The sequence below is a fragment of the Montipora capricornis genome, chromosome 12, assembly GCF_036669925.1.
Source record: "Montipora capricornis isolate CH-2021 chromosome 12, ASM3666992v2, whole genome shotgun sequence".
Taxonomy (NCBI): domain Eukaryota; kingdom Metazoa; phylum Cnidaria; class Anthozoa; order Scleractinia; family Acroporidae; genus Montipora; species Montipora capricornis.
The window spans coordinates 14,186,061-14,201,060 of NC_090894.1; the positions used below are offsets into that span (position 1 = coordinate 14,186,061).

The 15,000-nt window shown below is 38.6% G+C and overlaps 1 protein-coding gene across 1 annotated transcript in view; it reads right to left on the reverse strand.

The window, feature by feature from the left end:
* Positions 1-2,346: 2,346 nt before the first annotated feature.
* LOC138027309 (uncharacterized) overlaps positions 2,347-15,000 on the reverse strand; it is a 21,221-nt gene continuing 8,567 nt past the window's right edge. The window contains exon 2 of the mRNA XM_068874892.1: positions 2,347-5,896. Coding sequence (XP_068730993.1) covers positions 5,082-5,896 — 815 coding nt within the window. The 3' untranslated portion in view covers positions 2,347-5,081. The remainder of the gene's footprint in view (positions 5,897-15,000) is intronic.

The following is a 15,000-nucleotide window of genomic DNA, read 5'->3' on the forward strand; positions in this document are numbered from 1 at the left end:
TTCCGCTCAAATAGTCGCGGAACACTGGGGAAGAGAAGTCTCGTTCACTCCAAGCGCCTTCAATTTCGATAATAATAATTGGTGATCAATCAAATCAAAAGCCTTCTTATAGTCTATAAAAACAAGCCCAGTGACTTTATCATTGTCGAGGTTAAATAGCAACTGGTCAACCAAACGAATAAGTGCGGTTTCAGTTGAATGGGATTTTCTGAACCCAGACTGGAGATGATGAAACAGATTGTTCTCCTTACTGAAATTGCACAAGTATTCACATATGTGTTTCTCTAATATTTTAGAGAGAATAGGAAGCACAGAAATCGGTCTGTAGTTGTTCTTATCATTCCTACTGCCATTTCCTTTTAAAACAGGGGTAATTTTTGCAACCTTCCATGCAGCTGGGAAGGTCTTGGTAGACAGGCGGAGGTTCATCAGTAGCTTTGACAGCGATGGTGATATTGCAGATGCAGCGATTCTGAGCAATTTGGCACTAATGCCATCATCTCCGGTGGCTTTATGGGTTGGGATAGAAAGCAATAATTCTACAACCCTCCTCTGTGCTATTGTAGGGAGGTCAAATGACCCAATGCCCTGTCTATGAGTTGTTAGCGTTGAGAGGCCATTTGGAGAATCAGGCCCAAGTGCCTAGTGAACTAGTTTCTTTGGAAAGATAAAATGAAAATGAAATGGTCGTAGTACAAAGTGGATGCTAGAAGATGTACGCGGATGTCAATTTAAAGACCACTGACGTTTATGTGAGAGATTTTACAGCGATTTTAATGCTTGAAAAGTTTAATGAGATTTAATGGCAAACAAGCTTTGCCATCCAGCAGACAATTCTCTTAAATTTTCAAACTTTCAAACTGCTCTAAAATCACGCACTTAATAAACGTCAGTGGCCTCAAAATTGACATTCTCACTAATTTCATCACGCTCTTCCCATTTCTGGCATCTGTTTTGTGTAACACGACCATTTTTTTATGATTGACAAGGTCATATGGAGCCCATTTACAACATTGTCGCAAAAAAATATGATATAAGAAAGCGAATCATTGTGCCATATGACAAGTTGGGTTCATGCTGTCGAAGGTTATTTTCTTCTGCCTTTCCCATGACAGCACGTTCCACTCTGACATAAATTGACCCATAAGGTGTACATTTTCGCAATTCTACGTTACAGGCATGAGTTTCACCAAAATACCTGAACAACGCCTTTCTCTCCCTACAACAAAACATACTTCTGATAGGGACGTCCAACCGCCATACTAATGCAGCTATATCCGATTAAAATGTCAACGAGAACTGTAGGCTTACAAATCTTATTTGCGATTAAGTGTTAAGTCTATTTTTGTCTGGGCTTAATTCTGTTTTTTTTTTCCTTTTTGAATGTTCATCGGCTTATGAAGCGATTGAGTTCTCAAATTTCCGATATTCTCTTACCGGCTCCATATGCTCTGTATGCTTGGTTTTCACCGAAACGAAAGGAAACGTTGTCGAGAATTGACCTCAATTCCCGAAGGACTTGTTTCGAACACCAACATGGCTCCCTTTTCTTGTTTTGGGGACCCCAAAGTGACCGAGAATTCACTTGAATGTCGCCATCTCAGTTTTCGAATTTTCACGCAAATTACCCAATTACAAGAACTTCTAACCAAGTACGAACATGTTTCACGTCGGGTTCAACATAAAACAAAGGACTGAAAAAGCTTTTTTACACCGCGGCCACACGTATCTCTCTTTCATCTTTCTCTGCATATGAAAAAATCTGCGTCGACACGTAGCGTTTTTTAATCGTATTTTTTCCGTCCACACGAATACGCGAAAACGATTCGAAAACACTAACCTCCAACTATGGAGCGTGCGCGCGCATGTGCTCTCTGATGTTATCGTTTTCGAAAACCTCCGTTTTCACTCGTCCGCGAGAACATGATGATCCTCCGTTTTAAAAAATCTAGAGCGTTTTCAAAAATCTTCGTTGTCGGTGACCGAAAGCGCCGTATTTGTGTGCACGAGAAGCAGAAACGGAAGAAAAAGTCCCCATTTTCGAAAATATCCGCATACGTGTGGATAGCCTGCATGACAGGCGCTTTATGAGCCAAGCGAGGCGAACGCGATATTTCGCGCGGAGCGCGACACGAGCGCGAAGCGTAAAGCGCCTGTCATGCAGGCTACGTGTGGATGGGGTCTCAATGACATTTCGCGTCAAATATTCATCCAATTATATGGTATTGCTTTGAAGACGATCTTCAAAGAAGAGTGCCGCTCGTTCAACACGATTATTTCCTTTAGTGACGTAAATAATCTCGTTGAGCTTTTGCCAATGACTGATTATTTTATTTTTACAGGAATTTAGAGATGTGCCAGCTCAGTAATGACTACAAGCTCTCTGTTGTTTTAGACAACGGATGTGTTGTGCTCAAGGATACAAACACAGTCTACGACGAAACGAACACCGAAACGTTCACTATCAAAGAAAACGAGCCAACCACGGGCAAGGTGACCATACATGGACAAGTGACAATGAAAAAGGACGGTCAAGCCGCTGGTCAAGAGGACTGCCAGCTCAATCCACTCTGGGATACTCGGGTCCAGGTTGTGAGTGAGATGTGGTCTGATGAACAGTTCTTTTATTTGAAAAGTCAATTGACGGCTTGGCATGGAAAAGAGGCATGTTTTGATAAGACGTGGAACAAGAAAATTGGACGATTTTGTCTTTAGTAGATTCTCTTGACTGCAGTACATTTTATTCACGAATTGTACAATTATTTCGTTTGTGGTATAGTAGTAGTTTTTAAGTGTCCGAATTCATGCTTTCGGTGGCAAATATTTAAAGCCGATAGCTTAGATTCCTGAGCAAAAGAGACTACGAACGCTGTCGGCGATATTTGTGTGTTTTAAATTACCATACTTTTTATTAACGATTTTCTAGATAATTCCCTTGGGTTACTTCCGAACAGAACTATTTCCGAAAAAAAGACACTGAAAGACTCGGAGACAATCGTCCTGCGTGAGTTTTTTAAGTGAATTCCTTCAAAACGTAAAGTGAATCTGACTTCGAATGTTCAAGAATGTTCTAGGCTCTAATCTGAGACTCGGTCTTATTTCTACTCGTCTTCAAGAGGAGGTGCAATAGGGTATAGTGCAGAAGTAATTGTAGCTCATTGTGGAGAATATTCTTGTTTTTATTTGTGGATAGCATATATTCCTAAAAAGATTGATATTTATATGTAGCTTACGTCTTTTGGACATTAAAAAAATCGAATCATTGTAATCTTGCGGTCTTTCTCATTGGTAAAAACGCTATTCCCTTATCGATCGCCTGCTAACCAAAATGATATCGACTCATAATTTACTCATAGAAATGTTTAGAAAGTCTTTCCACTGTTTGCTTACCATCTATGTACTTACCAAGCTCATCGATTCCTTTAACGAGTTGTTTGAACATGATTTGTTGTCCAACTTATGGATGATTCCCCGTTGAAGACTGCCGGGTAAATTCAGTATTTCGCACAATACCCATTCTAAACTTCGGCCATCAAGTTTAATTCTATCCTCGAGGGCCAAAGGTAGTCGATTTCTTAAAAATTGGTATATGGAGACCCAACAAACAGTCCCCTAGGCAGTTGGTAAATGAAAACGGCAAATGATACATTATTGATTTGCAAAAGCAGACCCTCCGTATTTCATTCATTCATTGTAGATATTCTTGTTCTTTGGCTATTTAAGGTTGATAAAAAACAAAACACAAACAGCAGTAACAAACAAAGTAAAACGCATATTAATAGCTTGACGTTTCGGATGCTACAACATTCACCTTCAGAAACAATGTTCCGTTAGGAAACGCGAAACTATATTTAACTCTAGTAGAAGACTTGTGGTTTCGCTTCTTGGCGTTTGCACGTTGGAGGAACTGGCTTATGATAACTCTGAACTAATGCAAAAGGTTTGTCAGTCTTACAGCTCAGTTTCCATTCTACTGGCGAAACCACTTGGGCGGAATTCAGGCTTTGCAGAACTGAGTCTCTGAAGTTTTACAACAAAGAACTAGTACAAACCAGCCAAATACTGGTAGTAGATACCAGGAACAGATTTTCAAAGATTTGGGATACTGAAGCCATGAAAGGAGTGATTTTATGCAAAAAAGACAATGAAAAAACTCGGCCCTACTCAGAGGAACATGAGGAAAGGCTTTCATAAACATCTACTTCAAGAAATAATAGTAACGATAACTTTTCAAGCAAAGAGATTTAACACTCTCGTTGAACTAATGAACTTTTTACTCTGCAAGGTGACTCAAAACTTCAGCGCCCGAAAGCAAGATAGACGCGAAGGTATGAGTAAGAGTGCTCGACGGAATCAATCAACTCAAAACCAGGAGCTTCATCCACAAAGACCTTGCCACGGCCGACAAAGTTAAAAATTAATTGGTCGCCGGATCTAAGGGTTGGTTTCTTGAGCTCAACATGTGATCTTTACTGTACCGAATACCACCCTCTGGCTTCTAGTCGGTCCTCATGTTATGTATTTACCCTTTTTCTTTTTAATCTAACACTGGTACCCCGTCATCCTCGATTTAAAAGCCTTTGACACTTTGTTTCATTAGCTCGTGTTAGGGTAAGCTTATTGATTATTTTTGCTTTAAGCTGATTTGTTTCCTGTAAACGTCATCTGTGAGTTTCACAGGTTTTTAAGTCGAGAATGGGCCGATCAGCCCCAAGGATGAGCCGACCTGCCCCGATGCAGGTCTCCCGGCTTTGATAACGAACGAGCTTAAAAAATGTTTCGTGAGCTGATGACAAAGGATGCCACATAGTACGTCCTTATGGTCCGTTTCATTGATTTCCTCGGTGATATACATATTTTAGTTGATACAGAGCAAATAACTTTACAAGAAAAAGTTCAGAAGGTTTCTCGGTAAACTTTTCGCCCCAATCTTTTCCTGTAAATTTTACTAACTCTAGAATCACTGCATGTCAATTTCTTATGTGTCACTCATTTCTTGTTTGAGTGGCTACAACATAAACTTTACATTTCCCAAATGATACATGAGCTGAAGCTAGAAGAAAGAGAATTAAGTGTACAGATTACAACAAATTACACCTCTTGAGTTTTTGTTTTTTGCCAAAGACGTAAACGGTGTGGTTGAAGCCTCCTTCAGATCTTGAAGTAACCTTCACCCTGACATGTTTATAACCGGGCCCACCACTAATGATCTCAGGGTTGCCGCCTGTATCATCTTCCCAGTTATCTTTGGCCACTACAGCGGTGATCGTGTTGTCCCCGCTGTGTTGATAAACGTGGGAGGCACGATTAAACCCACGACCTTGACACTTTTGCTCTGCGTGTAACAGGATATCTCCAGCTTGTGGCTTGCCTACTACGAGATTATGTTGTCCGTTACCTTTTATTGTTCTCCACGCTTCTCCAGCCCATTTGGCAAGCTGCAGAACTGGACCATTCCCTGGAATCACTTCAGCCATGTTACTGTCTTGATCATTATCGTCTTTTTTGCCATAGACGAGAACTGTATGGTCGATGCCTCTTCCCAATCTTGAAGTAACCTTCACGCTGACATGTTTATAACCGGGACCACCACTAATGATCTCAGGGTCGCCGCCTGTATCATCTTCCCGGTCATCTTTGGCCACTACACCGGTGATCGTGATGTCCCCGCTGTATCGATAAACGTGGTAGACATACCCCATCCCATAACCTACACTCTTTTGCTCTGAGTGTAAGAGAATATCTCCATCTTTTGGCGTGCCTACGTTGAGATTATGTTGTCCCCTACCGGAGGACAGCCATTTGTTTACTGTTTCTCCAATAAACCACGCTCCTTCAAGAACCTGCACAGCTGTACGAGCCACGTCCGCTGGACGCACTTGAGTCATGTTTCTGTCTAGACAACAACATAGTACAACATTCGTTAATTTTTTATTTTGCCATACACGTAAACAGTATTATTTTTTTTTTTTAATTGCAACACAACAATATAACAATGTACATAAAGAATAAAATCAACTAACAACGAACAGCATCCTATACAAGTCGCACGCACTAAAGTACATATATATATATATATATATATATATATAATAACTTCTTGAACTTGAATAGAATAAATTTACAGAGCGCTCAACTCTGAGAGGAGCAGTGATAATAATGATCAATGGTAGCAGAATTTCAGTTCATCGTTTTATTGTTACAACGCTGTTTCGTATGGTCGAAGAATGACCACACTCATCAGACAATAACGAATAAATTGCCTGATGAGTGTGGTCATTCTTCGACCATACGAAACAGCGTTGTAGCAATAAAACGATGAACTGAAATTCTGCTACCATTGATCATTATTTTATATATATACAATATGTATACAATGTGCCCTCCCGGTTGTCACCATAATGGCTTTATGGCAACTCCTGAACTTGGGCACAGGATGTACGGTACATTGTTGGATTGCATTGTGGAGTCACAAGAGTGCTCAAACTGCAAGCAGTGAGCGAAGCATTATGCCAATAGTGAACACCTATTATGAGGCTCTCCACCCAATATATATATATATATTTTTTGAATTAACAAGGCTGGAAATCCAACGATGTAGTCCCAAGCTAGTAGGATCCAAAGGATACACAACGCTTTGCTAGAAATATTAAGTAATTTGAGTGGACAAATAGCGACAGCGAACTACTAGCAGAACCATTGAATGAAAAACATATTGCCGTGAGTGGGAATCGAACCCGCGTCCCCCTGGTTACTAGTTACGAGTATATATATATATATATATATATATATATGTTGTGTAAAAAAACGGTCCGTGTAAAAAAGCTGCTTTTTTACAATTATATATTTGTAAAAAAGCTGCTTTTTTACAGAAATATATTTTTGTAAAAAAGCAGCTTTTTTATGTAAAAAAGCTGCTTTTTTACAATTATATAATTGTAAAAAAGCAGCTTTTTTACAAAAATATATTTTTGTAAAAAAGCTGCTTCTTTACGTAAAATTGCTGCTTTTTTACAATTATATAATTGTAAAAAAGCAGCTTTTTTACAAAAATATATTTTTGTAAAAAAGCTGCTTCTTTACGTAAAAATGCTGCTTTTTTACAATTATATAATTGTAAAAAAGCAGCTTTTTTACAAAAATATATTTTTGTAAAAAAGCTGCTTCTTTACGTAAAAATGCTGCACTTTTACAATTATATATTTGTAAGAAAAGCTCCTTTTGAACAGAAATATCTGTGTGTAGAAAAAAGGAAGTACAGAAGCCGTAAATAATTAAGCAAACCGGCTTTTACAACGGTTACTGTTAATACATTACATCAAGTAGTGTAAACCATTCGTTGCTTTAGAGTGCCGATCAGTGCATTCATAATTTATCTTTCTGAAAACCGATGGAGAAAGCTTGGAGCTCTTCCCACTGAAATACAGTGGTGATGTGATTTTATGTAGCCTATGTTAGCCATACACATAATCTTTATTGTCGACATCACAATCAGTTTAATTTCAGCGTATAAATTCGAGACAATATTTGGTTCAGGTCACAGTTTGTGACCGCGTGCAAGAAAGTTATAATTCAGTTTTGTAAACACACAGTCCAAGCGCTATAACTTTCCAACGATTTATGCCAGTGCCCTGGCTTTTTTTGTTGGCTTGTGCTACCCGCATAAGTATTATTTATTAGTAAAAATCACGTTCCCAAGCCTTTCATAAGTGCCGAAAATCGAAAAAGTGTTTCCTTACATGTCACGTATTGTAAAGGTGCAGGAAATTTACAATTCAGTTTTGTAAAAAAACGGTCCGACGATTAATGCCAGTGTCCTGAATATTTTGTTGCCTTGTGCTAGCCGGATAAGAATTATTTCTTGGCAGAAATCGCTAACCCTAGCCTTTCATAAGTGCCGCATAAGGCAAAAAACCCTTCTCTTACATGTCGCGCCTTGTAAAGGTGCAGGAAATTTACAATTCAGTTTTGTAAAAAAACGGTCCGACCGCTATAACTTTCCAACGATTAATGCCAGTGTCATGAATATTTTGTCACCTTGTGCTAGCCGGATAAGAATTATTTCTTGGCAGAAATCGCTAACCCTAGCCTTTCATAAGTGCCGCATAAGGCAAAAAACCCTTCTCTTACATGTCGCGCCTTGTAAAGGTGCAGGAAATTTACAATTCAGTTTTGTAAAAAAACGGTCCGACCGCTATAACTTTCCAACGATTAATGCCAGTGTCATGAATATTTTGTCGCCTTGTGCTAGCCGGATAAGAATTATTTCTTGGCAGAAATTGCTATCCCTAGCCTTTCATAATTGCTGCATAAGGCAAAAAACCCTTTTCCTACATGTCACGCCTTGTAAAGGTGCGGGAAATTTACAATTCAGTTTTGTAAAAAAACGGTCCGACCGCTATAACTTTCCAACGCTTAATGTTAGTGTCTTGAATATTTTTGTTGTCTTGTGTTAGTCATATAACTATTATTTTATGATAGAAATCACTTTCCCAAGCCTTTCATAAGTGCCGAAATTGGAAAAACTGTTTCCTTAAATGTCACGTCTTATAAAGGTGCAGGAAATTTACAATTCAGTTTTGTAAAAAAACGGTCCGACCGCGGGAGTTATGAAAGGCTAGGGATAGCGATTTCTGCCAAGAAATAATACTTATACGTCTAGCACAAGCCAACAAAATATTCAGGACACTGACATTAATCGTTGGAAAGATATAGCAATCGGACCGTTTTTTTACAAAACTGAATTGTAAATTTCCTGCACCTTTACAAGACGTGACATGGAAGAAAACGTTTTTTTTGCATCATGCGGGAGTTATGAAAGGCTAGGGATAGCGATTTCTACTAAGAAATAATACTTATACGTCTAGCACAAGCCAACAAAATATTCAGGACACTGGCATTAATCGTTGGAAAGATATAGCAATCGGACCGTTTTATTACAAAAGTGAATTGTAAATTTCCTGCACCTTTACAAGACGTGACACGTAAGAAAACGGTTTTTTGCATTATGCAGCAGCTATGAAAGGCTAGGGATAGTGATTTCTGCCAAGAAATAATACTTATACGTCTAGCACAAGCCAACAAAATATTCAGGACACTGGCATCAATAGTTGGAAAGATATAGCAGTCGGACCGTTTTTTTACAAAACTGAATTGTAAATTTCCTGCACCTTTACAAGACGTGACATGGAAGAAAACGTTTTTTTTGCATCATGCGGGAGTTATGAAAGGCTAGGGATAGCGATTTCTACTAAGAAATAATACTTATACGTCTAGCACAAGCCAACAAAATATTCAGGACACTGGCATTAATCGTTGGAAAGATATAGCAGTCGGACCGTTTTTTTACAAAACTGAATTGTAAATTTCCTGCACCTTTACAAGACGTGACATGGAAGAAAACGGTTTTTTGCATTATGCAGCAGCTATGAAAGGCTAGGGATAGTGATTTCTGCCAAGAAATAATACTTATACGTCTAGCACAAGCCAACAAAATATTCAGGACACTGGCATCAATAGTTGGAAAGATATAGCAGTCGGACCGTTTTTTTACAAAACTGAATTGTAAATTTCCTGCACCTTTACAAGACGTGACATGGAAGAAAACGTATTTTGCATCATGCGGGAGTTATGAAAGGCTAGGGATAGCGATATACGCCATATATATATATATATATATATATATGACTTTACACAAATTTAGGTTTCACGAGTAACCATCGTTTAATGCTACAGAACTGTTTCGTATGGTACAAGCACCACACTCATCAGGCAATTTTAACGACTGAACTGTTGAAATTGGAAAGCTGGCAGTTAAATACGGAAATTTGAATGGTTGCTATAGTAAATGCGTTACATTTTAGCAGTTGCTAGGTAACAAAACATGATATAAGGGGATTCTATGTCGGTATTTTACATTTACGTTACTCTAAAGTTCCGGAGTACATATCGGTTTCTGTGGGGGCATGAACTTGCTAATTCGTTTCTTCTGTTAAGGCTACACAGTTCTTTCCTACACATGATTATGAATTTTTCATTCAGACAAAGACTACATTTCTTGCTAATATTGCTGTAGGGTCTACATTTTTTAAGAATTTTCCATTTAATTTGAAACGGCTTCTTTGCATCTTGTAAGTGCCAGACATGTTTGGAAAGCTCTGTCTCATTTCTTCTGTTTGAATGTCGAAACGATGTTCTGTGATTCCTGTAGCGTTCCTTGAAGTTTGTGGCTAGTCCAACGTAGGTTTCAGTTGTTGTCTCGGTGGTGACTGTTGCTTGATAAATTACGTTAGTTTGAAGGCATTTTCCTTCGAGTGGGCATTCAGGCTTTTTTCTACAATTGCAGGTGTCAGGTTGCGGTGCTGGTGTATTTGCATCTGAAAGAACGTGTTTGTTGTGTGACGATATGATGGATTTCATGTTTGGCATACATGAGTAGCTTAGCTTGAGTGTGTGTCTGTTGAAAATCTTGTAGAGCGGGTGGTTGTTCTGGAAGCATTTTTCGACGATATGTAGGAATTTTCTACCAAGGTTGGTTTTAACGCTTGAATCGAAAGGGGGATTGTACCACGTAATGTCCCTTTTCCTCTTTCTTTTGTTTTTCGGAGCGGGTTCTGGATTGTATGTTAGTTTGTGGTCATATCCACTTTCTTTGAGTGCGTGTTGATAAGGGCCAATTGATTCGTCGAATACTTCTTTGCTGGATGAAATGTTAGTTAGTCTTTTGTTGATGTTGAGTGGTATGTTTTTCAGTAATGCTGGGGGGTGGTTGCTTTGCCGGTGGACGTACGATAGTTTGTTGTTGGGCTTCATGTATGGTTTGTAGCGTCCATCTGTAAGGTCGAAGGTTACGTCAAGGAAGTGGACGATTTTTTTGTTGGCATCGATTGTGATCTTTAGGCCATTTGATTTGAACACATTGTTGACTTCTTTTTTGGTTTTTTCAATTTCTTTTGGGGTGGCTTTGCAGACTGCAAGACCATCGTCACGGTACAATCCAACTTCATCTTTGAATTTAGATGCGATCAGGGAGAGCATGTAAGTTTCTATCAATTCGCACGTTTCTGCTCCGTCGTATGAGCCCATTGTAACGTCAAACATGTCGTTTGTGTTCTTCTTGGTCCATGGAGAGTTTTGGTGGTAAAGGAGCGATTTTTTGGCGTGGATGATGATGTGGCGGTCTTGTTGGGTGATTGTACTGAATTTGGAGGCATAATCTAATGCTTTTAGTAACAGGTCTTTGAAAGATATGGATGGGTAGAAATCGCACACGTCAAAGGTGATAAATGCGTGCTTTTCCTTTTCTGAGATTGCCTTGAACCATTCTATGGCGTTGTTAGTGCTTTTCCACAGGTTCACTTTGGTTGCATGGATGACCTCTTTGTTTATGCGGTCAAGGATTTTTTTGCTGATGATGCCAATTTCGGATTTGCTTGGATTGATGAGTCTGCAGGTCGGGTTGTTGGTGAAATCGGGTTTGTGGTCTTTTAGTGTGATGAAGGGGTCCCTTGATGCTGAGACTTCAATTCGGTCCTCGAGCTCGATTTTTTGGGCAGAAGAAACGAATTAGCAAGTTCATGCCCCCACAGAAACCGATATGTACTCCGGAACTTTAGAGTAACGTAAATGTAAAATACCGACATAGAATCCCCTTATATCATGTTTTGTTACCTAGCAACTGCTAAAATGTAACGCATTTACTATAGCAACCATTCAAATTTCCGTATTTAACTGCCAGCTTTCCAATTTCAACAGTTCAGTCGTTAAAACAACGATATTGTGAAATGGTTCAATAATCTGAGCAACTTAAAACTTACTCCCCCGAATGAACAGATTCTATTCCATATAAAGGAGGAAAAATGCAAACTGATGAACGCCCAAAAACTCAGACTAGATATTCTCCTTCTTTACACCAAATATTAAACCCCTGAAGAGTGAAGCGATTCACGAAACAGGCTTGTCGGGAAATGTAGTTGCGTCCTTTTTTCCTCTTAAAAAAAAAAAAAAAAAAAAAATATATATATATATATATATATATATATATATATATATATATATATACATAACAACAATTAAGACGGGGGGGGGGGGGGGGTTAGTATCAAACAGAAGAGCAGTTTTCAAGTTTCCATTGCCATTCAATTTTCCTCTGTAGTTCTACAAAGTTGGGCGTCTTAGAAAGTGATTTACAAGTGTATAAATAATATTTGGTGTAAAGAAGGAGAATATCTAGTCTGAGTTTTTGGGCGTTCATCAGTTTGCATTTTTCCTCCTTTATATGGAATAGAATCTGTTCATTCGGGGGAGTAAGTTTTAAGTTGCTCAGATTATTGAACCCTTTCACAATATCGTTGTAAAATGAGGACGTAGTAGAACAGTCCAAAAATGTATGAAGTATAGAATCTTGACTTGAGCATAGAGAGCATTGATCATCGACTGTAATTTTAAATCTTTTCAGTTCTCGCTTAGTAACAGTTATCCTATGCAGGAGCTTAAATAAGAATTGCCTTAGTTTATTATCTTTAGTTATTTTATATATCTTTTGAAAGTTAGCTTTCCAGGGACCAAACGAATCAGGGAAGAGTTGTTCCCAAGCTTTCACACCAGTAGGCACAATGGTACAGTTTTCATTAAAAAGTTTGTAATAATGTTTGCACCTCATTTTGGCCAAGGAGAGCGAAAGGTTTTTAGTTAACTGAAGTATATCCTCCATTTTGAAGAGATCATCAGGCGTAATTTGCGTTTTATATGCACTTCATTTAATCTCGCTGGGAATAGCAGCAATCATTTGAAAATATTGAAGAAAGTTAATTTCTAAGTCAAATTTATCCTGAAATTCTTGGAGAGACAAGAACTGTCCGTCTTCATTAAGCAAATCTTGCACCAAAAAGATTCCTTTTTCAAACCATGTTTTCCAAAACAATGTTTTCCCCTCAATCTTTATTTCCCTATTATTCCACAAGACAAATTTCCGTCGCTGGTCAAGGTTATACATATTAACAAGCTCCTGAAAGTATTCTAGCATTTCTTTATAGAACAGGGGCAAGCTTGAATCGATGCATTTTGTATCGTAGTTACAATTTAGTAAAAAGGTTAGGCAACCATGTCTATTAAAATAGTAATTTGGGATTGCCTTCCAGTTAGCGTCGCTGCCATCTAGCAGTCTGCCAATCCAGCTCAGACGAAGGGACTTTGACATAGTTCTGAAATTAATAAAATTTAAACCTCCATCTACAAGAGGTTGATAAATCACTTTTCTCTTAATTTTGTCTTTCTTATTTCTCCACAGGAAAGCAAAGAGTTCAGCTTGCGTTTTTTGAATAATATTTTCAGGGACCGTAAGCATCGAAGCAGTGTATATCAACTTAGATACTCCTATTGTTTTCGCTAAGAGCGTTCGGCCATAAAGAGAAAGGTCACGCGTCTGCCATATATTCAGTTTCATCTTCATTACTGGGTTGCCTATGGGCAAACCCAGTCGAGGTCTGCGTTTAGTTTGTTTGTTTTCTTTTTTTTCTTTTTTTGTTTTTTTTTTTTCCGTGTGGGTAAAAGTCTTGCCTGTCACTTCCCTGGTAAGTGGTGTCTTTGTGGTAGAGCCTTCTGCGAGTATTTTCTTAGGATCGAGAGGGTAGTGGAACTGCGTAGATTTCTCTGGTGGACACAGTAGAATCATTAACTTAGCCAGCGATGGCGTCGAAAGTCATGTAACGCGAATGGCGTTTTAGTGGATCCTTAAACAAAATATACCCTTATGGAGCTCAATAATAGAAAGTCAGTTGGATAAAATAGGCAGGAATCTCAAAAGCGACGAGCACTGGACTTCGACAACAATCTATCGCCCGTCGAGACGAAATCAAAGTGAGCTGTATTTACCTGAAGTACATGGTAGTTTGACACGATTGAGTTTCTTGTCTTCACACACGCAATGAAATAGGAAGAGGTTTTCGCCTCTAAGAGCAAATATGTTGTTTGTTTTAATAAATATTTCGCTGGAAAAGGATTCTGTGGTATTTTCTGCCTTTGTGAATTATAATATCATGTTGTGTATTGAATTTTCGAGCTTAAGGTTCAAATGTGATATGGGAGAAGTTTTTCAGTATTGCTCTGTAAGCAGGAAGGGTTCACAGGCCTGTTGGAAGCGTGCTTGAGTTTCAACAACATGAGCCCCAAAATCAGTGAAAACTTGTGACGCAGATGAATAATAAAGTAGCTGCTATTTCCAAAATGATGGAATTACCTGGTGATAAGTAACGTCGTGCGCGTCTTGGAGAGTAAATTTTGACTTTGCATAAACAAGAGTTGGGCGATTGTGATCTTTGTTTTGACTTCGCTCATTTCATGTCAACCTTTATAACACTTGACAGAAAAAGAAACTTACATAAACCCGGTATCTTGCCATCATTTGCCACAGATACTTCACTGTTTGGCGAGTAAACATGCCGCGGTAACTTAATCACGGCGCCCGCTGAATTCCGGCCATGTCACTTTCGATTTTGCAATTTATTTGAACGTAGCAAAAATCTCCCAAAATGTTTGTCGCTGATATTACCTTTTTATATTCTGTATTCACGGTTCAAAATTAATGTTGTTTTCATGTCGTAAATATTTTATTCTCGATCGACCGTCCGGGAAACTTCCTTCTGCTCTTTCTGAAAACTGTGTATCAATAGTTATTTGCTTTTTCATCAATATTTGTTTTGCATAAAGCAAGCTAACAGAATCTGTACCTTGCTGAGTTCGCATTTGTTAGCGTTAATATTATTTTCGGTCAGATGTTTCTGTTTTTTATGAGGGGTTTATTGTTTTGGTCTCCCATCCTAACACTAACCCCGCGAAACAGGGCTTGACTTCAGTGACGTTTAGTATTACAAAGCTTTCAGATGCTCAGAGGGCACACTTGTGGTTGTTGTATTATTAGCCGTCTAAGCGTGCTTTGTAGTTTTGGACGTTTCGTGACTTGTGTACATGTTGGACTCACCTATGGACATTCTATGTCTTATC